A 27745-nucleotide genomic window follows, 5' to 3' on the forward strand; every position below is an offset into this window, starting at 1 on the left:
AACCAAGCACTCGAATAGCATTATTGCTCTAATTCTAATGGTCAGTGTACCTACAGTACAGAATGACTTAACATACTGAGAATAACTCTCAGTATGAACTGAATCGTGGCCTCTGCTACAGCTGTTTATTCAATATTTTATGCAGTATATCTACTCCTTGCGTGTCTTCTGGGTTATTATTTTATTCAATATACAAATGTGCACTTGTTTGTGAAAGATTTTTCTGAGCAAGGTCGACTTAACTGGTTGTTGAATGACTCACAATAACATTAAGTAGATTTAAAAGATTCTATTTGCATTTCAGTAAGTGTTGCCATATCAACACAGCAGAGGCAGAATGAAGGGCCAAGATGTTGAATATGATCAGTTATTAGTATTATTCTTTGGACACTTGCTTTTTTATTATTTATATAAATGTATTACAGTAAGGCAGAACACTATGCGCTATTATGCTGTTTGAGAAAAATCTTCAATGAAGAAAACTAGAGTTTTGCTTGAATGAACACTGACCATGAAAAATTGCGTTCCATTCATTCAAACAATCTACAGCATCACTACTATACATATAAGTTCACTCAGTCCAGTCTTACTGGGATATATTTAATAGTATTAGCAGGCCACACTACAATTGTTCTCTCACCCAAACCAACATTTCATTAGTGTCAAGAGGACCATGCTAACATTATCCGTTTTGGCATTAACCCGTTTGGCACCAATATCAATGCCCTACAAGGAGGATTCAATTGATTCATGACAAAGCAGGCTTTACTATAACGCTTTAAATCAGCTTTAAGTACTTTTCCAAAGCTCTGAAGGCTGGTTATGCTATATGACGCTTATGATAGCATTATGAAATTATAATGACAGGAAAGAGTGTCAAGTATGTCAATGAAGAACAGAAGTGGGGTTGAATAAAAGCTGCTTGTGCTTTTGGTAACTCCCCTCTTCTTCAAAGAGGTTCTGCCGACATCAGCCTCAATGAGATGCTCAATGAGAAGTATCTTCGAAAAACATACTGGCTTGCAGAATCAGGACAAGGTACAAATGCATCCTTTCATAGAGCTGGACATATTAGATTCTGCCCGGTATGAAAAGTGATTCATTATGTCATGGAATGCTGTTCGTGCACTTCTCATTCAAACAGATCAATTTTCATTTATATTCATAAAAGCAGTGGCTCAGGGTCTACTGAAGCTGGAGCTAAACCAGTTCGGAGTGGAATCTAGAGGAAACCAGCTTTCCCCTTGTAAAAACGACATTTTAATGAACTGTATTTTGCAATCACAAAGCAAAATTTTGTTTTTAAAAAATTAGAACAAATTTAAAAATAAATTATTTTGAAATGCTGAAGATAAACACAAGAGCTAATTTCTACGAGATTATATATCAACTGTTTTACACATGGCATCAAAAGAATGCTGGTACATAAACAATGAGCATTTACTCAGGGTTTTGGTCTCTTCTATCTTTACATTCAAACTCAACACTGCTTCTGTGAGTGAAAGTTATTGTGTGCGCCATTGTTCCTCTGAAACACCCGTTTCCACATTTCACTAGTGTCCCTTTAATTCTTGAATTAATTTTTTTGTTGGGATTTACTTTTCCTCAAGGTTTCAAAAGCAACCGCATCGTTTATTTTCAAGATGTTATTCCTACCTGCTCACTCCCAAAGACCACTTTTTAACCTGACCTCTTTTTCTTCTACCTGCACAGTATTTAAAAAAAAATTCTGCAAAAGGGCAGGCTTATTGAACCATTTTTCATTCCCTCACAGTAGGTTGACTTTTTTGTGTAAGCTATTCTTTCCCACCTGTCATGTTACCCAACCCCCAACCATGGCCAGCTAAACACAGTATGAAATAGGCCTATGAATCAGCCTCAGAACACAGAGCTACCGAGACATACTGCAGTACTCATTTAAAAATGAGAATTCAAGAACATATACAGGAATTGTACGTGGGCCAGAATATTGTACAGTATATGGGCCGATGTTAACTTGAAATGCATAACTAACTTGCATTTCAGCCAAAACAGATCTTAAGTGTCCAACGCTATCATAAGCCCAGAGTTAGTGCTATGTAAAAAAGTTGTGTAAGTCGCTCTGGATAAGAGCGTCTGCTAAATGCCTGTAATGTAATGTAATGTAATGTAGTTAAAAGTAAATGCGGCCATACCTTAAATAATAACTGCAATAAGCTTGGTTATATGTATATACAGTATATATAATTTATACTATAGTAGTAAGAAGATAGTGTTACACAAACACCAATATAACATAACATCAGGTGGAGTCATCAGTGTTTTAAATTTTTGTTTTCTTGCCATACTCTGATGTCACACTGACTGCCAGAACTCCAGTTATTATGCTTCAATCATATTTTATTTCATCTTCTTTAAACGGACAATGCACATCAATCAACATGTCAGGAACCGTATCGATGCATAAAGAGCCAGAATTAGTTTAACAGCTCATTTCTATTTGTAGTCCTTGGTAGGTGAACAGACAATATTTAAATCATAGTATTTATTGTCAGCAGCAGGGGTGTTGTAGCGGGGGAAATAGTGGAACTGACTGCCCAGGGTCCCAAGTCCAGAGGGAAGGGGGGTTAAAAAGCCTGGCCTGCAAAGTTTGCTTTGGGAAGGAGGGCCAGGGCCCAGAGGCCAAATTTTAACAGGGCCCATTTCTACACCCCTGGTTAGCAGTCTGTAAAGTGGAGTGGTTATTAGGCAAAACTTGTGACAGTGCATATTATTAAAAATGACATGCAAAGCACAGTTACATGCAAAGCATGAAAAAATATATGCCTGAATATTTGGTAGGCATATTGCTGATGGCTTGTTGTGCGTACTACCAGCAGAGGCATTTAGAGTTATTTATAAGGTAAGGGTGTTAAAAAGGGACTCAAGATCCTCCCAGCATCTGCTGCCATATTTTCCTGCGGCGGCGCAAAACTGTCAAAACTGCGTTTCAGATTTAGAACCGGCAGCGCCCCTCCCATCGCGCCTCCTGATCCAGCTGCCTCTGTCAGGGACGCTGGCGAGCCTCACCCTGACGCGCCGCGGAAAGCCAGAGCTCGCTCCGCTCCAGCGATTTCTGACACCGCGATCGGCGTCGCGTCGCCGCCAGCGTCGCAACCGTCAAGCCCTCCGCCCACCCTTGAAAGAGAGGCCGCCGTCACCTCGGAGACCTACGAATTTCAAAAAAACGCGAAGACTGCTCCTTAGCCTGGTATCGCAGCGGTAAGATTCAGGGAGCTGCGATAACACGGCCTCCTCACCTGCTTTAACCTGCCCTGAGCTCTGCACCTGGCCCTGGTGATCTCAGCCGCTGTCGGGGAAACCGCAGGCTTTTTGGAGTGGGAAACACAGAGCTGCGGCACGGGTTTGACGTGAATTCCCATGAGCGAGGGCGAACAGAGACGCAAACCTGACTGATCCCAATCTCATGAATTGCCGTTGGCCACTTTTTATCTCAATAAACGGCCTTGGCAAGAATCTTAAGCAACAATACATGATCATTAGTAATGGTCAATTAGAACCGAAAGCCTTCAGTCTCACTTGCATTATTGTTCATGGCAGGGGTGGGGGTGGGGGGGGGGGATACCAGCGGATCTGGTACAGTACATTGAGGACATAGTTCACAGCATACATAGCTCTGTACTTTCATATGGACTGTGGTGGTAATGTGTGCATCACCTCCCAGCGCTACCCTGCAGGAGATATAGCTCATATCTGAGGCAGGCTGGTCAGCGTTCTTCACTCCGCACATGCTCCCTCACACGGCCCCACTCACGACAGGAGAGCGGAGAGGGAGGCACGCATCAATCACGCGGGAGACGTGCCAGCACAAGGCCCTCACCTCCATCCCCCCCACCCCTCCCGGGTCACCATCTGGGTGCTCGGGCACAGCAGCCTAATCTGTCATCATCGGACAACTGGAGTGACCCTGGGACAGCCGGACAGGCGGGGATTCACCTTCTCTCTCGTCTCATTTTATACTGCCCCATCGAGGGAGAGCCAATCAATGCAAACCACATCTCATCTGACTAAGTCTCTCACAAACTCAATTAGGAGCTCCAGAGCATTTCGAATGCAAATGACCGTTAAGAATGTTACTCGCTATATAAAGACTCCACGCTATATTAGTTAAGTAGTGTTCAGAATATGTATTGAAGTAAAATAAAAATATTTTAGCTTTTCATAAGGCAGACCCCACAGACTGCCTCAGTGTTGGATAAATCCAGCATTCATCCAGTCCATCTGTGTCCTGCTTTAACTTTGGGCCACTGGTTGGCAGTGGACTTTCTGAGGTGACAGATTTGGTGTACTGCTATAAAGCAATGCGACAATTCTCGCAGAGCGGTGCCGTACAACAGTTCAAAAACCACAAAATAAATTCAGCACTGAGCCAAGAGAAGCTCAGAGGAGAACAGCAGAGAATAAACTACCCTGAGACAAACACAAACACAAATAAAGTTGTTTAGAAAAAAATAAAACGAGGTCCTGATTGATGCAGAAGAGAGAAAAAAACAGTGGGAAAAAAATGGCTTGATGCACACAGAGAGAATTTGACAAGCCTCACCGACTATCAGATCTCTCTATCAGAGCCGACCTGCAGAAAGCAACTCACAGTTAATGAACATTTCCTGATGCTGTAGTTCAGTATTCATCCTCTGAGAAGACTGCTAACAAATGGAGCTCATGCCCGGGGATGAAAGCGAAGCGTAATAGTCGCAGTGTTTTCCCCAGCGCATTCTCAGCACTGACAAAGTGACAGGAAACATTCTCCATCAAAGACACGTCTGTAGCGCTCGCTTCAGTGGCGGCCTGGTGAGGCGTGGCAATCAAAAGGCAAATCTGAAAGGGAACAGGGTGAACATTTGCTGTTTTGGGAGAAATGGGCAGCCAGAAAAAGTCACACTGCCCAGTTTATCTGGAAAATTGGAAAACAGAAAAACATATTTTACGAAAACGAAAGCACCTTATTTTTGAGGATTCATACGGTTCCCACTATTTTATTCCAGATTGCTTATTTTGTTTATGAAGCATTAAGCAATTCCTACAGACAGTGATTAGCTTAAGGAATTACATTTTACACAGTATCCAGTCTGTATATTTACCAGTGAATCTGTGAATCTGAAAAAATAATCTGTCAAGGGTGCATGAGGAGTGCCCAGCACTGTAGCTCTAACCTGCAAATCCAGCTCCCTAACTGCTATGTCAAAATATAAAAATGGATATATCTATATTATCTATTTATGTAGTCTATATTAGTAATATGTGGTTTGGCTTAACTAAAAGTGTATTTAAAAATACTGAAGAGCGTATAACGTATGCAATAACAAGTTTTGTATCAGTATCAGTATACTAACATTGAAGAAGGTTTTGCAATGCTTCAGTTTTTATTGTAAATTCAATAGATTGGAATGTTCATTTGTGTAATGGGAACTGGATCTGACCAATGTTAAATGAAAGCAATTAGGCACAGGAACTGGCCGCGGCCAGAGGTGTAGAGAATCAGAGATAATTGCATTGCTCAGAGATCTTTAATTATTTGCCAAAGCTGTCTTGCCAAAGCTGTCTTTTTTGGTTGAGTATTTTCTTTCTTGAAGTTCATCATTACAAAAGACCATAATGAGGATTCACACGTAATGAGAAATTAATGAGGCAGTGGTGCTGTAGTCAGCCAAAATATCACATTCGTTCACACATGCAAATGTCTTCAGTTTGAGAAAACGTTATTTGAGCACCTGTATAAAGCAGGTTGTTTCTCTGTCAACCAGATTCTTACCAAATGAAAAGATGTAGAAATACAAAAATTCTTTTGTCAATTTTTGTCGAACAGCAACACGATATGACTGCTGTGTGACCAAATGCCAAGACTCTCGTCCACCACAGCCTCCCCCCGTCCACAGGCAGAGATAAAAGTAATGAAGTCCAGTCGAGCAAAACTAAGCGCATTACAGCATGGCACAGAACCAACGCTTGTGTCAAAATTGGTTTTCCAATGGGTGCTTCAGGCCACAAAATGTTTTTGCTCGTGCTTGATAAGGCAGAATTTTGAAGAGAATATTTCTTGTCTGAGGCACCGATTCAGTCTATTTGCAGGGTGATTTGTGTTTCACATTTCACAGAAGCACAATTTTTTTTGTTTCTGCTTCTCGCATAAAGTTATGATTCACCAATTGGAATGAACATAAGGGACAATAAAAATTAAAACAATTAGATTCTACACTGAGGACAATTAAGGACAATATTGAGGAGTTGAAAATGATAGCCTCTGTGAAGCCTGTGTGGATTAGTTTATACATTGCAGTTTTTCAGGACGATTCATTACTATTAACTCAACACAAACTGCACACAACTTGGTTATTAAAACATGATTTATATTTCACTAATGACAAGCTTATTCATTAATGCCTGTCTGCTTTTATATCCCTCTTTAAAGATATTTTGACTGACGTAATAATGACACCAGTCCTCCAGTGAAATGTAAAAGCTTCAATCTGACCACTGCCTTTAATTTTAAACCGCTTTAAAGTACAGACTGAATTACACTCTAACATGCTACACAGCAACACACAGCCAGGCAAAGTTTGTGCGGGTGCTGTTCTGACCTGGAACACTGCACTGTGTACGGCAGCCGTGCCAGGCTTAATAGCGACCTTTTGCTGTCTGAAAGAGCAGCCTCTGCTTCACGCGCGTTTGTCAGACTGTTAGGACTTCAGCACGTTAACGTGCGGAAGAAAAACTTGCATGGCCGCTGCATATGAAAGCCCTTCCTAGAACCAGCCGACCCCGCAGCGACTTCACATGGTCTTTCAGGTGGATGGTGCATAGGAAAGCATAAACTACATTCAGCTTTGATAGTTCACTCATAGTATATGTTGATACATACAACAATGCAGACTACTGTGAACACCTGCATAATGAGATAATTATGAGTATCACGTAATTTATAGTTGTTTGTATATACATACTCAAATATGTAATAACAGACATCTGTATGGATGTCTTCTTAACAAAGAAGCTTTCTTAAATCTCCTACAAAATCTCTCTATAGACCATGTCTGTCTGTCACTAAAGAATACTTATGGAAACATTGATAAATTACTAATGATGTGGAGCCCAGAATATTCAACAAGTCTTTGATGTGCCTTTGTACGTATCAGAAGTGGTCTCACAAAGACTCACCCTGGCATTATAAATTCATGGAAAGACGTTTTATATACGCAATGTCGCCACCATTTCGTGCTACACACATGCTGGCCCTAAAGTGCTAGCTTGCCAGTGGTGTCCACACACTGGATTGGTGATTTAATTTACTATCGCCCGTGTGCCCTGAATCACAGTTGGTTACCGTGCCCCCTGCAGTTAAAATGTCACTATGTCTGTACAACACGGCAGAGTCTTTGATTAAGAACTCTTCTCATGACTAATAAGCAGCCACACACTGCTTGTCTACAGAGGCATGCAAAACCTTGACAGGAAAATTGTCCTGTTTGTTTGCGCACACCAGCCGAAGAAAAACAATTCCCTGACCCCAAATTACTTATTGCCCTCTTCTCTGTAGAAGCACATTATAAATGACACTTTAATCATTTTAATTCTCTCAGAAATGGCAACGTGACCGGAAAAACAATCACTAACGAAACCTGTGGTAATGCTCAGACTACCTGGTGTTTCCAACAGGCTTTTTGAGTTGTTAATGTTTGTTTGTGACACCCTTTTTGAAGGCTTCGATTGTGAGGACCATGACATTTTTCAGTTACAAGTCTCCAGGTAGACAAAAGCAGGAAGGAAAAGCACACGGTGGTTATGTTCCAGACGTTCTGTTCCATTGTGGAATAAATTGTAGATAATTGGCCATTGATTACAACCTTTAAACAAACGGTTCTCATTGAAATTTTTAATCACACTGCCATGCTTTACTCTAGGTAGTGAAACATCATATATTGGATTTTTATATGCGTGATCAGGAGGTGACCATTCCGCTTGTCTTAATGTGATTCTTATTTTTCAAACTTCTTGGAAGAGGACTGAATTCATTCTCTCTGTTTACGTGACTCACTATGACAATACACACATATTTTTCATGCAAATGTTATAATATTTGATCCGGTTTAGGCTCTGTAAATCTGCAACAATTATAGCCCCAACCAATTTTCAGGGCGGGAGCACAGCAAACAATGGGGAATTAGGGCATCACTGTCAGGGGGAATCTGCGTTCGTGTTGACACGCTTCACAAAACTACAATTGCTCAGAAAAAAAGGTATCAATATTCTATTTGGTATCTGGGGGAAATAACATTTCTTATTATTCATGGTGTTCTCTCATTGTGTCACCCCTGGCAATACAAGGCCTCTGAACCCAGTTCAGAAATCAGGCTTGGAAATGTGAAAAGCTTTATTAGCACTCATACTGTGCTCCCACAATGACCCCAGCTGAGAAACTGCTGGTGCGGCACAGCATAAAAGCTAGATGCTAGTCGGAATGAGCCAAGTCTCGAAGGCACTGCACTCCAAAAGTTTCTGTGCCCAGAACTTGAGTGAGCGCGAATGGAATTGATTAGTGTAGGTCCACAATCGCACAAACAGAACTGCGCAGTGTAGTACCCTGTGAGCTCACTGTCTTTGTATCCCCGCTAGTTTGTTTTTCCACACTTAATTGGGAGTGGACTGGTGGCCCGGAGACCTCTGCTTGTATGCGTCGTATCCGACGCTAAACGTGCCTGACAAGTGGAACCGTACAGGGGGAGGAGAGAATCCACTGACTGGTATCTCATTTGCGACTCTGACTCATTTGTCTCCCGGTTCTTCCCCCCGATTCATCACTTCCCCTCGTCCTCACGCTCAGGCGCAATACATCAAACTGTACCCAGGCCAAACGCCCCCCCTCTACTGTATGGTGATTTCTACAGCACATTCGTCCAGGCAAGCGGTTCTCAATAGGGAAGGATGAGAAGTCTGGGCGGGGGGGGGGGGGGGAAGCGGACAAAGGCAAATTACAGGAGCTATCGCACCTGAGCACCAACCCCAGCACCCACCACCATGACTGGGGTCACGTGATTTACGCGGCTGGGGAGTTAATGGACCAGAGCCCGCACAGCGCCGGGACCCTCCCATGACAATACCAGCCCTCCGATACAATGAATGAGTCAGAGGCAAATGCACTAAAATGACCACCGAGGAGAACCTCCGCCCCCTCGAGACTGAAGGTCAATTGTGCCACCCGCCCCACCCTCAGTTCATGTCAACTGAAGGGAGCAATTAAAGTGAGGTCATTTTGGAGACCAGTAAAGGCCACACCATTACTGCCAACTTACACTTGGGTACTCCAGCTGGCTTGTTTCCAGATCTTTGCTGCTTATCTCAGCAGTACAGCAGGACTCCGGAATGAGATCTCTCCCACAGAACTCATGCGAGTAGCAGAATTTTACTGCATTACCGGGCATATTAGCCCAGGAGATACTGTTATTCACGGCAACTTATTTCGCATACGGATCCATTTTGGCTATTGTATATGTTTCACTCCATGCTCTTCCCCCTACCAATTCAGTTCAATTCAGTTTTATTTGCATAGTGCTTTTCACAATGGAGTCATCTCAAAGCACTGCGCAGACATTTTGGGCCCTGGCCCCCATGAGCAAGCAAAGGGTGACAGTGGCAAGAAAAAACTTCCTCCAGGAAACAGGAAGAGACTTCAGGTGGATCCCGACCCAGGGATCTGGCTGACTGAAAGATTAGGGGAATTCCCCCATTCGATAGCTGCACCAGCCATGAAATTGAAAGTCTTTTTTTTTCATTGCAAACGTTTCTGTAGCCACTTGGAAGATATTAATATCCCAATGCCACTTGAAAAAAGAAAAAACAATTCCCTTCCATAATACAGGAGTAATAATGTAGCACAATTCTACAATAATAATTACAATAACAGGAAACTTATAAGGTTCTGAGCTTCTAAAAGCTGACTAAAACTTGAGGTGAAGGATGTGTACCTGAAGTGCAGCGGGTGCAATGACAATGCCCCGACCCCAAACTGCTGAGTGCATGGGAGTAGATTCGTAATGTGGTCCCTTGCAAGGCAGCAGGGAGCTGGCAGATTAAAATGGAGGGGACGAGCAATGAAGTGATTTATGTGCCAGTGTAACATTTCAGAGGACCTTCATAATCAGGGAAATCATCTCTTAATCATCTCTATGGAAAGAATTTCCATAGAGATGGTGCTGAATCATCACAAAAATTCACACAAAACCCCAACCCGCTTCTATAAGGGTCCATTACATTCGCTTACTTTCCTAGCTTTTATATATGAAGAAAAGAAAGAGAGGGATGGTAGGCTGTTTCTGGGCTTGGCGGGGAGAAAGTACAAAATCTATTACTCAATCTCCAGGACTAAGTCCAATCACAGAGAGAGACAATTTATGCCAGGGGAGCAGAGCTACATTTTCTTATGAGAATCAGACACACGTCTAACAGCACTCAACAGCTGTTTGTATTTGTGTCTGTGTGGGTGTGAGAGAGAGAGAGATAGAAAGACAGAGAAAGAGTGTGTGTTTGGGCGTGTGTATGTGTGAGAGAGTTAGAGTGAGAGATGAGTGTGAATGAGTGTGAGTTTAGGTGTGTGGTTGTGATGGAGAGCTGAGCTAGCACAGCTAGCGCTCAGTTATTAAAGCCACTATTCACACAAAATACACCCCACCGATGAACAAGCACACCACTGGCAAATTCAGCCAATTTTCTTTCAGATTGCTTGTTTGAGTTTTCTTTTCTCTGAGTTCATATTGGCCGATAAGACCATCTCCTCACACCACCTTACACCTCTGAAGCACATTTAGTCAGCCACCACTTCTTTTTCCACTCTACAGTCCACTAGATACTGGAAGCTTTGCAGCCATTGTATTGTGAGTACACTTCCAGCCCAGCTGCCTCAGGCGCTAGTAGGCGCTAGTGTACAACTGATTCCCTCCTCCCCGGCTGTCGCTACAGGCAAATTTATCCTGCTCCATGGGGCTGTAGGAAACAGCCAGCACTGGTATGGCCCGGATTTTGATTTGGACTTGGGGCACATTACAGCACCAGGTTAGCTTTCCTGGCTGGGTAATCCACCTGACGGCCGTTGGCCTGCATTGGCAGTTAAAAGGTACGCAGGTGTTTTGTGACGTGGCTCCGCAGTGCTGTCAGTGGACGTGACCCAGGGTCACAGCTCCGAGGAGGTGCGTTAGACAACAGGTGAAAAGGGGGGGGTTCAGCAAGACAGGAAGAGCAAGAGGAGTCCAGCCTGAACAAGACATGGAGCCATTAGCTCAGTACGAATCAAACCGCAATGAATACATTTCGGCTGAAGAATACACATTTGCTGCTTAGCTCAATTCAACAAACTGTGCTTTCAAAAAAAAATCAGACACGCTTTCAAAGACTGGAGAAAGCTATACTTCCCCTCCCTTAGGCGACTGCATTGTCACACTCCATTTAAAATGAATGAGCTCCCGAAGCCTGAGAATGCTAGAGGCGTTCTTATGATGTTGGAGATGGTAAGCAGTGGCCAGAGCGTTTTGCCACTGAGCTGAGCATCAGTCTCTTCTTTCGGTAGGCAGTCATTTAAGAAAAACGGCTAATTGCACCAATGATGAGCGACGGAAAGGAAGCAAGCGCATTCTGCACAGCCAACCACCTACCCTCCCACCATTCACAAAATGCTTAACAGGTACGTTTTCATTTGCAGCACAGGTTCATCCTTTTGCTTCAATAGTACACACAATGTTCCTGAGCGACAGCAAATAATGCTAGGAAGATTTTTTTCGTTTCATATTGCTGCAGATAATAATTCTGCCTGTGTTACATTTTAGCATGTAGCATGATAATTGGATCTACGGCACACATGCAAATCCTGTACTCATTTGACCCCAGGAAAGTACAAACCTATGTATAATTTTTTATTTTCCAATGAACTATTGACCAACCCATGGGGCTCCAATTTCCTAAACCCCTTTGAAAGTTCTTAAGTTTGCTGTCAGCTAGGCAGGCCTCAGCACTGGTCCAGGGGCTGCAACATTAATAAGATAATGTGAGGTAGAGACTTTACACGATCTCCCTCAAAAATGGTGAAAGCTCCCCGCCTTCCACTCCACATCTGAATCATTCTGCATCATTCAGCTAAACACGTCCTACTGTATGAATAATGCATAGCGTATTTCCGAGGATAATATTCTCCAGCACTGAAGAGGCCTCCCCCAAGAGGTCCCTGTGGACAGTGAGCTGGCAGCTCCACTCTTCTCTCATAGCCCTGACCTTGCTTCCCTCCTGGATTCTATCAGAGGCATGCTTTGAATGAGGGCCAGCTCTGCATTACAAAGAGAGCAGAGCAGAGTCAGACGCTAATATTCACTCATTGCCTCAGTGATCTCCCCTTTCTGATGCACGCTTTTGTTTCACAGACAAAATCAGACACCATAGCCACAAGAAAAAGGGAACATATTGCTATTTTAACCTAAGGGATCACGTCCGTGGTTATTGCTGGTGAGATCATCAGTCTACAGTATGGGAGTTGGATTCCAGTCCTGGAGGGCCATATTGTATGCTGACTTGTTTCAGCACCAGTGATTCATTTAAGTAGTTGGTTAAAGCAGCGGTCCTCAATCTTAGCCTGAAAAGGCCATAGTGAGTACAGGATTTGGTTCCAACCAAACAGGTACACACCTGATTCTACTGATCAACCACTACAATCTGCTAAGGACCTTGATTAGTAGAATCAGTTGTGTCACTGCTTGGTTGGACCCAAAGCCTGCACACACACAGGCCCTTTCTGGATAAGACTGAGAACTCCCTTTTCTCAATGCTTTAACTAGCTGCTGATTCAAATATGGCCACAAATACCAGCAGACACTTGCAGCCCACCAGGACTTCAGTTTGACACCCCCTGGCCCACAGAGAATGAGCAGGACAGGTAGGAAAAGGTTTTGGTGGGGGGAGGGGGGGGTTTGTGGAAAGATCCATAGAACATAAAAACATGTCAATCAAATGCTGGTTCTGGGGACTGAGGGGATTTGAAATTCCACCTGATTATTTTTATCCAAAGAGAAGGAAATACTGGCAGCCTTCTAAGAATGAAATGTTATTGGGTAAACAAAAAGTGCCCACATATACAGCTTTTATATGTATGCAAATCAAGATTCACTTACATAAAATAGATGGGGTAGCCACCCTCGAAATACCAGCAGTACTTCTTGGCTTCTGTGCACTGCAAAATCTGAGAGAAAGAGAAAGAGAAAGAGAGGGAGTGAGAGAGAGAGAGAGAGAGAGAGAGAGAAATTTTGACCAGCTGTACACAATGGTAAGGCGTTCACTGTAGTGGAATCCCCTGGACACAAAAAAATGTGCGTACACACACGCATACACACAACAACACACATGCACACACACACACAAAGGCGAACACGCCAAACACATATATAATGGTTCACACTCATCACAGAGCCTAGACAGCTGGCCTGCACTGCTCATCCTCTTCCACCATACAACCTGTCACCAGTGGTGCAAGTGCTTGGAGGGCTGTAATCGCGTGAACACAGGGCTGTTTTGACAGGATGCCAATATCTTTCTGAGTAGCAAACCATCTGCCGACATGTCTCATCCCCTGGATGTATGTGCAAGAATCTTTTCAAGTGCCTGAAGTCAGTGTAATAGGAGAGGCTTTTAATGGCCATCCAAGACCTCCTGTGTAGATAAGATAACAACAAAGCAAACTTCCTTAAAAGGGAACCCAGCCATCAAACTGATGGCCCACTAACACTACTTGCTTGGTGGACATAACAAACAGGCGATTTGTGCCTGGTGCTGGAGCTGCTATGTTAAAAACCAATGTATATACAGTATATAGGCTACAGTTAAAGGCAATTAAATATTCAGCCAGTAACACTATTATTGGTACTATTGGCTCTGTACTCTGCACATTGGATCTATATAAGAAATACTGCACTTCCTACATGGATCACCCAATACGTATGTAAATACCCTCACATTAAAGCTGACAGTCTGCACTTTAACCTCACATTGTTTTATTTCAAACCCAATTTGCTGGAGTACAGTGCTAAAACAACAAAAATAGTGCCACTGTCCCAATACTTTTGCATTGAACTGTAGAATCTATCTTACTCTGTTCAATAAAGCACAAATAAAAATGTACACATAGTATATATACAGGTGCCACACCATAACTCATAACTGCAAACACAGCGTTTTTCGTTTAAGACTCAAAACGCAGTATTTATTTTAGTTTTCACAGCTTGGTCATATTTCTACTTCGTCTTTTCCAGCTTACTACTGCCAGGAGGAGTGTGTACAATCAGCTGTCACACACAGCTGAGCAATACTGCAGCTCTCAATCTCAAAAAAAAAAAAAAAAAAACACTAAGCAGTCCTCACCGTGGCAGGGCGCATGAAAGTCGCGAATTCCGACAGACGAACTGCACATTAGAGAAAACCGCAAAGAAAATATTTGACAACCACGACCAATTTGGAGTAGGTCTAATTTAGCCAAATTTCACGGAGCTCGGGGTTTCTACGGCCGTCTCCACGCTTTCGCTATCTTTTCTCTTGTTTTGAAGGAGCGCCACGTTAAGCCCCCACTATGAAGAATGCGATACGAAAATCCGCCAACATAACCATGACTGAATATCCTTTTTGGTCCACACCGAGGGGGCTGTCATGTTCTTATGTAGGATAAAGATGTCTGCAGACTCCATGTGGGACATGAAATTACAGATACACTACGCTTCTAACACAGCTGTGCACGCAACACAGTCTTACCAAGGGAGCCTTCTAAGTCCACTACAGAGCTTGAGATATAAAAAAAAGCCACCATCAATAAAATCAACGTACATTTACACACAGATGCAGTCCTGTCAACAGAAGATTCACTCACGGGAGGACTTACTGCTGTTGGTGACATTCCCTGGCCATGATATCGATAGGAATACATGAATAAATTAAATTAAACGTGACATTTTCATGTACTGCATGGAGCAGGAATTCAATCACAGTGATAAAAGCCAGCTTTCAGTTAGGCGGCCAACACCCACCATTTGTCTGTTGATTGTGCCCCGTGTGGCACATAGGCTACAAGGCTCTCAGCTTTTCATTTAGCAAAGGCAATCTTATTGGCTAATTGCATAATAATTTGCAAGCCTATGCTATAAATCCTATTGTTGATCTAATTTCATTGTCTTGCGCCAACGTGTGTCCTACCGCATTGAGATTCATTCAAGATGACCATCAGTGCACTGGGCGCCATGCCATTTGAGAAATGAATGCATCTTGCAGCTAATGCAACTGCCACAAAGTCCCTTCCATTGTAGCAGGGCCTAGATTGCCTTTAATAAATTTGATTGATTTTTTTGCGTGTTTTCACAGTGCAACAAAATGGCAATAGGGTAATTTACACATTACATGTAGAAAAGAACTAAAGGTTTTTGTTACATAACTAACACCCAGACAACCCCGCCCACTGAAAATCCCTCAGCTGTTTGTGAATGCAAAAAAAATATTAAAACAACATCAGCAAAGGATTAACAAATTTCAGTTTCCCGGACCTTTAATACTCATCTCAAAACAGTAAAAGAAAAAAATTTGTCAAAACAAATGACTCAGCTCCTCCTAAAACATGTACTGACCAGTTTTTAAAATGCAAATTCTTGTCTCAAAATAATAGAAAATGTCATCAAATTATGTGCTCAAACTCCCCCAAAAGTGTTTTTGTACGATTTCCTTCCAACATGTACAATACATACATTGAAAATACTTCTGTCAAAATATATCTTACAATCGGTATTTTCTGATATAAAGAGAAACAACATTACAATAACATGTTAAACTGATACATCCAGGATACACATCTCTATCAAATGAAGGACATGTTACAGTTATACTGAAACATAAAGTTCCTAGGTAAGAAATGGCTTGAATAAACAACCACACCAACAGCACAGAACACCAGAAAAAGTTATCTCTGATAGTCTCACCTTCCCATAATGCACCAGCACCAAACATTATAGTAACTAAGTCATTATCAGCACTCCATGTAGTGAATGCATTTAATTTCACCCAGATTGCTTTGCTGTTATTTTTCCATTTTTATGCTCACATACATTTTTGTGCTGCACATGTGATTTCATTTTTTTGCTTGATACGACCTCATAAAAGCCATTTAACTACCAGGGTTTCACAACTTGAACAGTAGAAACTGTGACTTTCTACAGTAAAAAGCTCCTGTCGCTGCCATAGGTTTCTTTCTCATTATTTTCTAACTCCAGTGACATAATGACCTGTTCATATCACCACCATTACATATCAAGCTAATGAGCTGCACTTGATGATCCAGACATTGAAAGAATGCTTGGGCTGGAAACTATGATATGGGTGAATCCCTGAGACTAGGCTATGCTTTTAAAAAGTGAATTTCTTGGGAACATTGCACCTGTCAATCACTGGGCATAAGAAAGTCACCAGAAGATTGCTACATTACAATTTCCCCGAGCCTCCTTCAGACTAATACATAGCCCAGAAAGCAATGGGAGAAAAAGTGTACTTCATAAGCAAATGGAAACCTGCACATCAGGTTTTGGGAATTGCCACTCGAGCAGCTTTTCACCGAGGCCTGAATTCATGCAAAGCGCCTCGTTATTTCAGCTCAGAGAATTTGATCCAGCCTTAACGGTTTTGCATATACGTAACCACACTCCACCCGCACGCTGCAGAGACAACACCGCAGCTGTCCCACATTTACATACGTCTGCAGCCATGGGCTGATTTACATGAGTTCAACGTTGCTGAAGGTCAGGCTGCATGACTCCGCGTGCAACCACAAGCTGAGGAGACCATCAGCGGTGTGTAATGGAGCATCGAGCCTCATTTCCACCTGACTGAGGGAGCGGCCTGGCACAGCTTCTTCAAGCAAACAGCCCCGCTGCTCTAGTCCTAGATTCCAGGAAATCTGCATAACTTCACCAAAAGGAAACTTTCTTGATAAAAATTGATTTATATGGATTACAGGGTTTATTTCAGAGTTTGAGGGATGAGTATTACAATGGAACAGCCTTCACAATGACTGTAGGCAGAAATTAGGCTGTGCTGGTGGAGGAGGCAGGTAGAAAAGAGTTCCATAAGAAAGTGGTTCACTTTATTAAAAATGGGGTCACTGTTGGCATTAGATTGCCACAGTCACATGACTAATTAGTGATCAATTGTGACATCATAAATGCAATTAGTTAAAGTAATGGGCTATACTGGGTGAGAGGAAAGTATGTGACATGGACTAAATTGTCAAACACAAAAGGTCTTAAGAGTGATCGGATGCAACAGTAGGCCTACCCTTCGGGTACACACACACTGGTGGAATCAATTTATGACAATGAAGCCATACAGGCACAAAACCACAACACAAGACTGGCATTTACAAACAAAAATATCAATTGTGGTCTGAAATAAAGAAAGAAGGGAAATCCAATGTCTGTTTTTCACTGAGGGAATCCTCAGTTTAAAAAAAAGAAAAAGAATTGAGCAGTCGACATGTCATCGGACATTTGACGAATGCCTCATCAGTGTGAACATTACACTTGAAAAAGCTGACAGTCCTGAATTATGTGCATGTGTAAATAGGCTTGTAACAAATGGCAGGGATATTCCCCAAAAACAACTTTCACAGAAGGATGTGCCACAGGCATCTCACATAAAGAAAGGATGGTCACAGATGAGCCAACAGATGGCACAGACAATAATGGTTTGCACATTTTATTGGTTCTGCAAGGAAAATCAATTACAGCCAATTAAAAAATTATTCTTTCCAGCACTGTGTATCAGCAGGTTGCACTACATAGCCTTTTTAAGGAGTGTGAATGAGCAAGGGTCAGGCCTGACCCTAAAACTAGACAACATTACCACTGGACCTGATTAGTACTGCACTTCCAAACTATTTGATAAATAAATGATTGGCACATGAACAAGACTCTGTACTGAATTCTTGAACCGAGGTGAGAAATCCTTCCAAATATTGTGATACAAGAAAAACGATACTTCTCTGTTCCAAACAACTCTTTTCATGCAGAAAAAAGGTTCATGCAAAGCACTGCCAAAGAATGGCATGACTGTTAAAACAGACCGTGATCAAATTTAATCACAAGTCAATCAAGTTTAATACATGCATTTTTATTTAATTTCAGTTAATCTGTGTTTTAGTTTTTATAGGCATACACTGCCGCAAACTATTTCATTGTTATGATCAGTCTTTAACAATTTTTGTATGGTTAATGGATTTGAATTTTTATGTATACTTCCTATTGCCTTGAAAAAAATCTGTTACCACACATTAACACTCTAAAAATGTCTGCAGCATTCTGTTCTACGCACTGAACGCAGAATGTGACAACGTGGTAACATCTGAACATTGCTGTCAATCATCATCTATGCTGAAATATCGGTAATTGATTTAGATTACTGGGGAGGGGCAATGTAATGATTGACTGACAAGAAGGCTCCATCAACCTCTCACTGAGGGATGACTGACTTGCAAGTGAGAAAACTGTTGAGAAAATTGGTGTACCTAATTGTAAGTAAACTGATTTCTCTTTCAATGCATTACTTTGTCAAGCAACATTCACATTTCAAAAAGCAGTACTGAAGTACACTTTCATATTCAAGTATACACCTGGCAGGTGTGGGTTTAGGTAACACTGAATGGTGAGAGTGTAGGTAAAGGTATAGCAGGGCTGTAGTGTCAGAGTGTAGGTACAAAGCAAAGTAAGGGTACATATGGCACTCTGGAGAAAGGGTATAGAAAACTCTTCAGCCAGAGACCAGAACAGCCTTTCTCTCACGGGCCTGGCCATGCCTGCACGGCGGGGTTTTCCCACAATGCACGCCCGCTGCGGACACAATGCCGCGCGTTTGTCCCCCCGAACGCAGGCCGAAGACGCGAGCAGGACGTCACCGCTGAAGCCAGGCTCATGGAGGGGGGCCCACAATGAGCCGCTTGTGTCCGCGAGGCCTTCGGAAGAATGAACAATGGCCGGCAGTGGCACAAGCAGGGCTGGCGCGGGGGCCAAATCCTGGGGACCGCCAAAAAAAACCTTTCATCTGCAGAAACGCTCCCAGAGCAACGCCGCCGGGCGCTGACGAACACGCGAGAAAAGCGGCGAGCCGGCCTGCAGAAAAGCAGCCCCATTCTCTCCCCACTCCGTTACCCACGGACACAGATCTGAATCCATCACTGTCAGGATAAATGAAATTATGGAATTCTAATAATATAACACACACAGCATGGTTTTAATGGTACAAAAGCCAAGTATATCTAGAATAATCGCTGCTAATAGATCATAGCAATGTGGCTGTCTGAATTAAGAAATATCATAATTAATTTAAATTTAAATATGGGCAGTATTAAATTCGATATAATATATGGCCAAAACGCAAAAGCAAAGAGGCAACACCTATCCCCACCTGCCCAGAAGGTACAGAATGAATGTCCAAACCAGCTGAGATGATTGAGAGATGAGAAGTTTAAATGGAAAACCAAACACTTCTTCATCATTTATGCTAAACAGTGCGGTGGGTCTTCATTCAGGCCCACATAGACAGTCACATTACATCGTTATCCACAATCTACATTTGATTAACTGATCTTAGCACTGCATCTTTAGCACAGTCATCCTAAGACATACAACAGAGCATACAAGATACTTATATAGTAAACATGGCTCGTTTCAAGTTAGTTACCGGGGAAAGATTACAAAGCTATAGCTTCAGCACAGAGAAGGATGGGGTAATGGTGCAGAATTTATGATTGCTGGTGTTATGAAAGCCCTGGGACTGGATCTCTTATCATTCCCTTCGTGGATAATTCAGTTTCTCACCACTGCTATGATTAGCATTGCAATGGAAATGATAATAGGTTTTTTTTTAAATAAATAAGTTTTAAATAAACAGTACGTGAGCGCTGGCTTCACAATAAATATGCCAACTCCACGGGGTGCTGGCAAGGCTGGAACCTGACACTGCTGCATAATAGCATATTCAATGGTTCAGTACCGTAGCACGAGCAAGCTAAAGTACATCTGAGCTTTACACTGAAGTGGGTCAGGGGAAGAAAAACCTTTGTGTGTGTTAGTTACCTGTTGACCAAACCTTGTACTTGTTCATTCAACCACAATTGCTGACACTCCAGTGTGACTTAACACTGACCCACCACAATATCTGCCAGTAGTGTGAAATCAACCGTACTTAAAATTATTCAGTGCATTTATTTGAACGTGAGACGTAAAGTCAGCCGGCACTGATTCATTTAAATTTCTTTAATTTGTCTTTGTTCCGATAGTTCCTGCAGCTCAAATACAAGAGGAGAGGCATGATAATGTCAGGTATTGGCCAACAAGCTGAGATCACTTTTGATACTCGGAGCCCAACATGATAATGGAACATACATGCACCAGACAGGCTGTCTGTGCATTTGACATGTGGCTGACTTTGTAAAAAAAAAAAAAAGAGTGAAAATGTCATGCTCAAAAAGTAGCCTAATCACAGCCATCTATGCATGGACTGAATAACTTGCTAGACTCACTGCTTAATAATAAAGCAATTTATTCTGTTAAAATTCATTACATTTGAGGTATTATTGGTCTAGCCAACATCTGTGCTTGTGTAATTTCAGTCAAGTATTTAAATTTGTCGTATTCGCATCACCTATTTTCCTAACTAATGAGGACTTGAGGGCTGTTACAACCAGGTGCATTTGAAACAGACTGCTGAGAAAGAATGTGTGATACCTGGAATAATGAATACATTAAAACCCCTTCAAAAACATTTGGAATCGTTCAGTGGAGAATGCCAGTGAACCTAGTGAGAGGTTCCATTACAGACCATTATATTCCACTACATCCGCCTCAGGAAATTAAAAATCACACTGCCTACACAGGAGATATTTCTGGACTTCAGTGTCAAAAAGACGCATAAATATAGATTGGTTACCCTCCTTACTTTTAGTCACTTTTCAGTAGAAAGTATTTTGCGCATGGCAATCCAGTCACTTCATTACTTAGAAGGAAATGAATCTGGAAATAGAAGAGACATTCTTCTCTTTTTCAGGCAGATTGGGGAACGCTGTCTCAGGCTAAACCCTGCCAGGAAGGCGCACATCTGTTTCTGTATTTTTCTCTCCCATCCTCCTGTGCACAGTGGAAGGGAAATGGCAAATAGCCTAAAGGACAGGAAATATGCTAATAAGATCCTTCATTTTCCTTTTGTATTTATCCTATACCAATTTGAGATCACCATCAGACGGCACTAAGACAAACGAAAGAGTATTACACTTTCTATATTGAGAAAATATAGAGTTGAAATTGCAATTCAGGCCTGAGTCTTAAGTGTTGAATCTTTCAAACAACACTGGAAAAGTGCCTTCACAGGTACCCAGCAGCCCTGCCATTTCTCCTTTCACCTATCTTGCGGGTGGCGTGCTATTTCGGGGTGCAAAAGAGGCTGCTTTGCACTCCGCCTTGCTTGGTTCTTGATGCCGTCTGTTGGAATTTTGCAGTTGGGCTAACAATGTAGTCTGTTCGGATACACAAATGTCCGCATCTAAATGAGTCATTCTGAATATATATATTCGACCATGCTGAAACCTATACTACAAGGGACGTTCAATAAAAATAAAATGAACAATATTTTAAAAATATTTCCACTGCAACATGTTTTTTCATCCAAGACACTTGTATTATGTCAAAAAATGCAAATACTTAAACATTCTTGCCAAGTCCCCAGAGGATACAGAGTAACAGTATTTCTCAACAGGTACAGCTATAATTACTGGATCAGGTATAAACCTTGGCGACTATCACATCAGTATGGTAATTATTACCCTCGAGTTGATGATTTACTCAGAATTCATTTCAGTATCAATGTTACATGATGTGTTGAGCTGAAAAGAGATCATTTGCATCCTATTCATCTGAACCACACAGCAAGTCGGTTAATGCTAGTGAGGTCTTTTGGGCACAATCATAGCGAAGACTAATGGGTGGGGTCTGAGATATGGAGCCAATGAAGGATGTCCATAACCATGAATGGGCAGAGTCTGGGCGCTGGGACCAATGGGTGTGACCAGTAGAATGACCGCTGGGCAAAACTGTGATAAGGATCAATGTTCAAACCACTTCTGGAAACACTGCAGATCTTCCCTCCCACTAAAAATGAATCTGCTGCCTGAAACAATCAGGGTCAGGAGATCAAAAATAACAGAGACACAAACAAGATTAATGATGGCTTGTGTACATATTTCAGGCCCTGGTTTGCCTTAAAAATACACCAGAATTAATTCCAAGCGACATCAGACGTATATGATAAGTGAAATGTCTATATATATATATATATATATATATATATATATATATATATGTTTGGAGCAGAGTTACAATAAAAGTGTTATTTCACACTAAGTGGCACAAAACCACTGCAATTATCCTACCCCGTAACATTCCTATGACGTCCTAACTATGCATGTTGGAGAAACTACAGACAGCAAATAAATTCAGACCAATATATGCTGTAACTGAAGAGGGCTCTTATAACTGAAGTGTTAGATATAACATTTGTTCTCACACCAGATACCATGCAGAAAATGAATTAACCACACAGTCTTTGTTTTTGTAACAGCATCCCACCATGAGCTGAGAAATCAATATTTCAAACCACAGGGATGTCGATTCTATTAACAGACGCAAACAAATCTGTGAGGACCATTTCACAGCGGCTGTCCACAGTGTCTCCGAGAGTGGGAGGGAGCACTAATCCCTCAAAGGGAATTCTTGGAAGATCAGTGTGTCCAGCCCAGTATGCCGCCTTTGCCTTAAAACACCTTGCTCTCAGCTCAAAGACAAGGCACTGAACGTGGAGCATAATCCCTGTTTACACAAGTGCAAACAGCGAGGATATGCCATTGGCTTCGACTGCCAGTGTTCCTAATAAAAGTGGACCACTTTACCAGGCAAATAATCCCTCAAATAATAAGGTAGTGTGACTCTGGAAGACAATTTGCATATGTGCAAATAAGGCATGTGAATTCTTATGTTTTTTATAAAGCAAGTGCGAGTGTGTGAATGTGTGTATTTGTGTGTGCCTACACGTGCATGTGGGAATATGTACAGTTAAGCAAGCAAGGGTGTGTGCACATGGTGTGCACATGCATGTGTTTCTGAATGGCACTCTTAGGTGCTATGCATTATTGGCTGGTCGGATAGCAGATTCAACGCCGATTATTGTTTGGAAACATTGAGTATAGATCCAAGGAAGTCATACTTATCTTATACAATACATTTGTTAGTCACTTGGAGTAATGTGTGCAATTCTGGGAACTGTACTGCAAGAAAGATATAAAGGTTCTGGAAAAGGTTCAAAGAAGAGCAACCAAATTGAGTCCTGGTATGAAAGATAAAAGCTATGAGGAAATAAAATAAAATGTTTAACCTCTTCAAGCTTAGTAAAAGGAGACTTAGGGGTGATTTGATTGAGGCTTTTAAATTCATAAAGGGGATAACAAAGTGAACTACAAGAGATTCTTCAGGTTGAGTTCTGTTAGTTGAACAAGGGAACATAAATGTAAATTAGCAAAAGGTAAATTCCGCACAGACATTACAAAGCCTTTTCTCATGCAGAGAGAAGTCACTGTGTGGAACAGTCTGCAAGGTCATGTAGTAGAGGCAGAAACTCTGGGGTTTTCAAGACCAGGCTTGAAACGGTGTTAAATACAATCTAGTCTGTAGGTAATCAGAGCACTAGGTACAATTTAGTTAGGGAAATGGCAAGCATTGTTGGGCTGAAAGGCCTCATCATTACGTTATGTCATGATTTTCCGGGAGCCAATTTGCGATTTCAGCTGTGGAGCTGAAAACATGTAATCTTAAGAGGGACAGCCCTACCTACACTGCCAGATCAGTGTGCTGCAGGATGCCAGACAACCAACAGGATCTCATTTTACATATGAGCATCATGCAGCAAACATTGCTTCATGGTCATTACACAAATTGATATCCCACAGAAAAGTGTAAGCTATTCTAAATGTGCATTCATTATGGAGTATACAAGTGTGGGCAATTTGGTAGGATTGTGACCCTGAATAGCTAACATTACTGTCTTCTTTACAGTGTACTGAACCTCCTGCACTTTAGAACAATTACTTTCTCATTAGTACAATTTGGGAGTTCAGGCAAAAAGAAGATGCCTTCTGGTTGTCTCTCAACACAGCTCCAGGAGCATCTGAAGTCATCTAGACATGTCTAGACAGAAATGATCTACACTTTGGGGAACAGCAGATCATGCACATTTAATTATACTACAGATACAAATAAAAATGAGGGGATTCTTAAGAGTTTTCACACTCCTCCTCATATTAGTATCCATTATTGCTGGACCCAGAGGGCCAGCCATGAACAGCGACTGTCTCTTTCTGAGGAGCTGGCTGACTTGCTGACTCAGAACCACAAGTGTGCAGAGCCCCAGTGGCCTAATGGATAAGGCACTGGCCTCCTAAGCCAGGGATTGTGGGTTCGAGTCCCATCTGGGGTGTAGCTCTTCATTGTTTGTTTGTTGGTGATCTGAATGTCATTAACAAAGCCCTAAATCAGTTTCAGAGTGGAACAAAATACCAGCCCCATCGCAGCAGAGTGGCGCAGCAGAAGCGTGCTGGGCCCATAACCCAGAGGTCGATGGATCGAAACCATCCTCTGCTATATATTATTTCACATCAAAGTGTCTAATTTCAAAACTTCAAAGACCTTTTTTGTTATTGATTAAAAAATATAAATAAAAGTGAAATAATATTGACATTAAAGAGGAAGTATCTTCTGGAACCTGGTTATGTGAAAAGAGGGTCCAGTGCCATATATGTGCAAAAATTCATGGGTCAAAGGTTCCAGGTTTTGACAGACAATGTCCTAGCCAGACCCTCGCTCTATTGATATAATGGGAGATAATATTGGCCACAAATGAAAATGTAATACTAGATCCAAACTGTGAATGAATTCTGCCCATAACATCCTGCATAACCTGAATAGGCTTCCAGACCATGCAGATCATAGCCATGTTCTTTGAAGGAATTTCATCTTTAATTCAAGCATCTCTCATAGATCATCTGAAAATGTAGTCCGCCCACACACCCCACAGTATAGCACAGGTTGTTACAGGAGTGAATGATTATTACTGCATATTTAATTACATCACTATACACCACTACACACAGAGTACTGCTAACCGGTAATAGTAATAAACTCCCCAATTTTATAAGATACCATTGGTCCATACAAGTACTACTCCATGCAGAACCTACCACCATCTACAACTGGTCACCACTTAAATTATAATTATAGTTTTCTGAGTCTTTAGACTTGAGTATGTGCTAAATTTTAATTGTAAAATTGTAACACTTGGACAGGCAGCATTTCCTAAGCCTCAAATCCCAAATTCTTATTAAACGGTTGAGCGCGCAGACCAATGGCTGCCCAGTGTTTGCTCTGGTCACATGCAGACAGGCAAAACAGCTAAATCAAGGGCCAGCTCCTACATGCCCGTTAGCCTGTAAGAAAGCTGCTATGGACAAAATTGCCAGTAAATGAGCGTCACTAGAAATCCTCACTCACTCATTAGTATAATGAGCAGCTACCCCAAAGTAGCCTAACAGCCATACCTCCACATTTCTACTGGTGCTACAAGGGGATCCGCCAAAAAAAAGTTGCACATTCTGCGTACTGTATAGCCCTTTCAGCCCTTGTCTTCAAGTTAATATCTTCAAACACGTGTTAAAATCACAGTTTTATGCATTTCTGACATGCTGATAGGCCACTTTAAAAAGCAACCCAGATTTCAGCCAATCTACTTGCAACAGACCAGTATAAATGTGAATGCTAGCCAAGGAATAGTACTCCAGTTGCCTAGCGACTAAACTTCGGCTTGTGGAAGGATACACCTCTAAGGTTTAAGGTTCCCTACTTGAAATGGTCATGTCTTATTTTTTCTGCGATTCTGTTGGGCTATCTGTTGATGCATCTGTTTTATAAAAGTTATAGGGAACTCAAACTCGTCTTACATAGTTAATATCGGCACAGTTAGGGGGCTACCAGCAAGCCACCAAGCAGCACCCCTTAGCCATGACTATATTCATAATATAACATTCTTATTCCATTCTGCTCTCACTTCATATAGACTTAATATACTACATGTTATTGTACAGTATAAGTACAGTGGAGGACACACCAACTCTGTACGATAGGCTAGAACACTAACACTTCAAACTAACTATACTTGCTATTGGTTAATATACAACCTCCAGCCTCATAGAAAGTTACGTAGTAGTAGTATGGTACAGCAAAAGTAATCTTGGGGCATTTAGGAGCACTAACAGAGTATTAACCTGGGGCATTAGCTTAATAGCTTTGAAGCTTGAATATTTAGTTACTGAGAAACGGGAAATCTTTGCCAACATAAGTAACTTCATTGAGAATTTTTACACAAATGGCGTCAGATATATATAAATGCCATCGAATTCCACAGGACTATGGGCTGATATAGACTGTTTAAGGGCACATATGGAATTCAATGAAATCCCTCAGATTAAATGCTTCCTTATCTCAGCGTGGGCTGAATATGGTGAGAGAATATGGTAGGAGTTTCAAGCCAATGAAAATTAGCTTTCATTTGGTTGCATTCAAAACTGCCAGGCCAAGGTCAGCTCCACTTGTGTTTAGTGACAAATATTACTTAATGTTACCTAAGATACAAAGGTCTCATTTTCTTCCAGTGAGCCATTTTGTTAATCACAGGTATATATGTGGACCAATCAAGTGAGTTGATTTGCGGGCGCAAGTTATTACAGAAATATGAAGTACATATTATTTGGTTATGACATTTTTTCTATTGCAGTCTTACAATTGTGTTGCTACATTTCTGAACTATTTCTTACCTATAATCTTTATGTAGATGAATCTACAGACTCATGTTCCCACTTCATTCCTACAAAGATAATATGGCAGAAAATCTGAATTTTGAGGGTGTCCAATCCTTGCAGTGTTATAAAGAAACTGCTGTTAACTTATATATCAAAATTCTAGGAATTGCTGCCTAGATGTCATTGACTTAAGCTTAATTTGGCTTAACGCTACATAGAAATGAGGGAAGACACTTGTCTTCAGTGAAGTAATTACATTTCATTACGTGTCGCCACAACATATAGAAGAATGCTTGTGGCACAAGAAGCCTTAATGAAAGCTTTAGCTAGAATTAAGTAACATCCACTGCATGTACACAGTGTGCAAGTGGTCTGGTATGGTCCTCAGGAGGCCAAGGTAACATGGCTGACTGTTCTAACCAGGATTGAGCTGCTACACATGTACCATATGTATGAAATCATCATTCAGCACATCACAGACCACCACCAAATACCTGCTGTGGAGTTTATTGATCTGGTGATTTGCACCGCAATTTTCAGACCACGCCTTTTCCTGTTTCTTGGGTTTTCCAGTCTCAAAGTGCCTCAAGGTTTGTTTGACTGAACGCGACACAACTTAAGTCTGTTTTGATTGAAATGAGCATGCCCTCAATCTGGCTAAGCGCGTCCGATCGACTCTCACGGCGTATCCCCCTTTTCTGGCACGAGGCCAGCTGGCTGTCAGTCAGACCACCTGGATCAGATGCAAACCCACGGTGGTTGCCA

At 41.8% G+C, this 27745-nt stretch overlaps 1 protein-coding gene and 1 non-coding gene across 2 annotated transcripts in view; one reads left to right on the plus strand and one right to left on the minus strand.

Moving 5' to 3' along the window:
* Positions 1 to 27745, minus strand: part of LOC118224950 (vesicular, overexpressed in cancer, prosurvival protein 1-like) — a 56838-nt gene that overhangs the window by 25642 nt on the left and 3451 nt on the right. The window contains exon 2 of the mRNA XM_035412829.1: positions 13182 to 13249. Within this exon, the coding sequence (XP_035268720.1) occupies positions 13182 to 13249 (68 nt within the window). The remainder of the gene's footprint in view (positions 1 to 13181; positions 13250 to 27745) is intronic.
* trnar-ccu lies at positions 24534 to 24606 on the plus strand. The gene has a single exon. It is a non-coding gene; the product is annotated as a tRNA-Arg (tRNA).

This window comes from Anguilla anguilla, chromosome 4 (assembly GCF_013347855.1).
Source record: "Anguilla anguilla isolate fAngAng1 chromosome 4, fAngAng1.pri, whole genome shotgun sequence".
Lineage (NCBI taxonomy): Eukaryota > Metazoa > Chordata > Actinopteri > Anguilliformes > Anguillidae > Anguilla > Anguilla anguilla.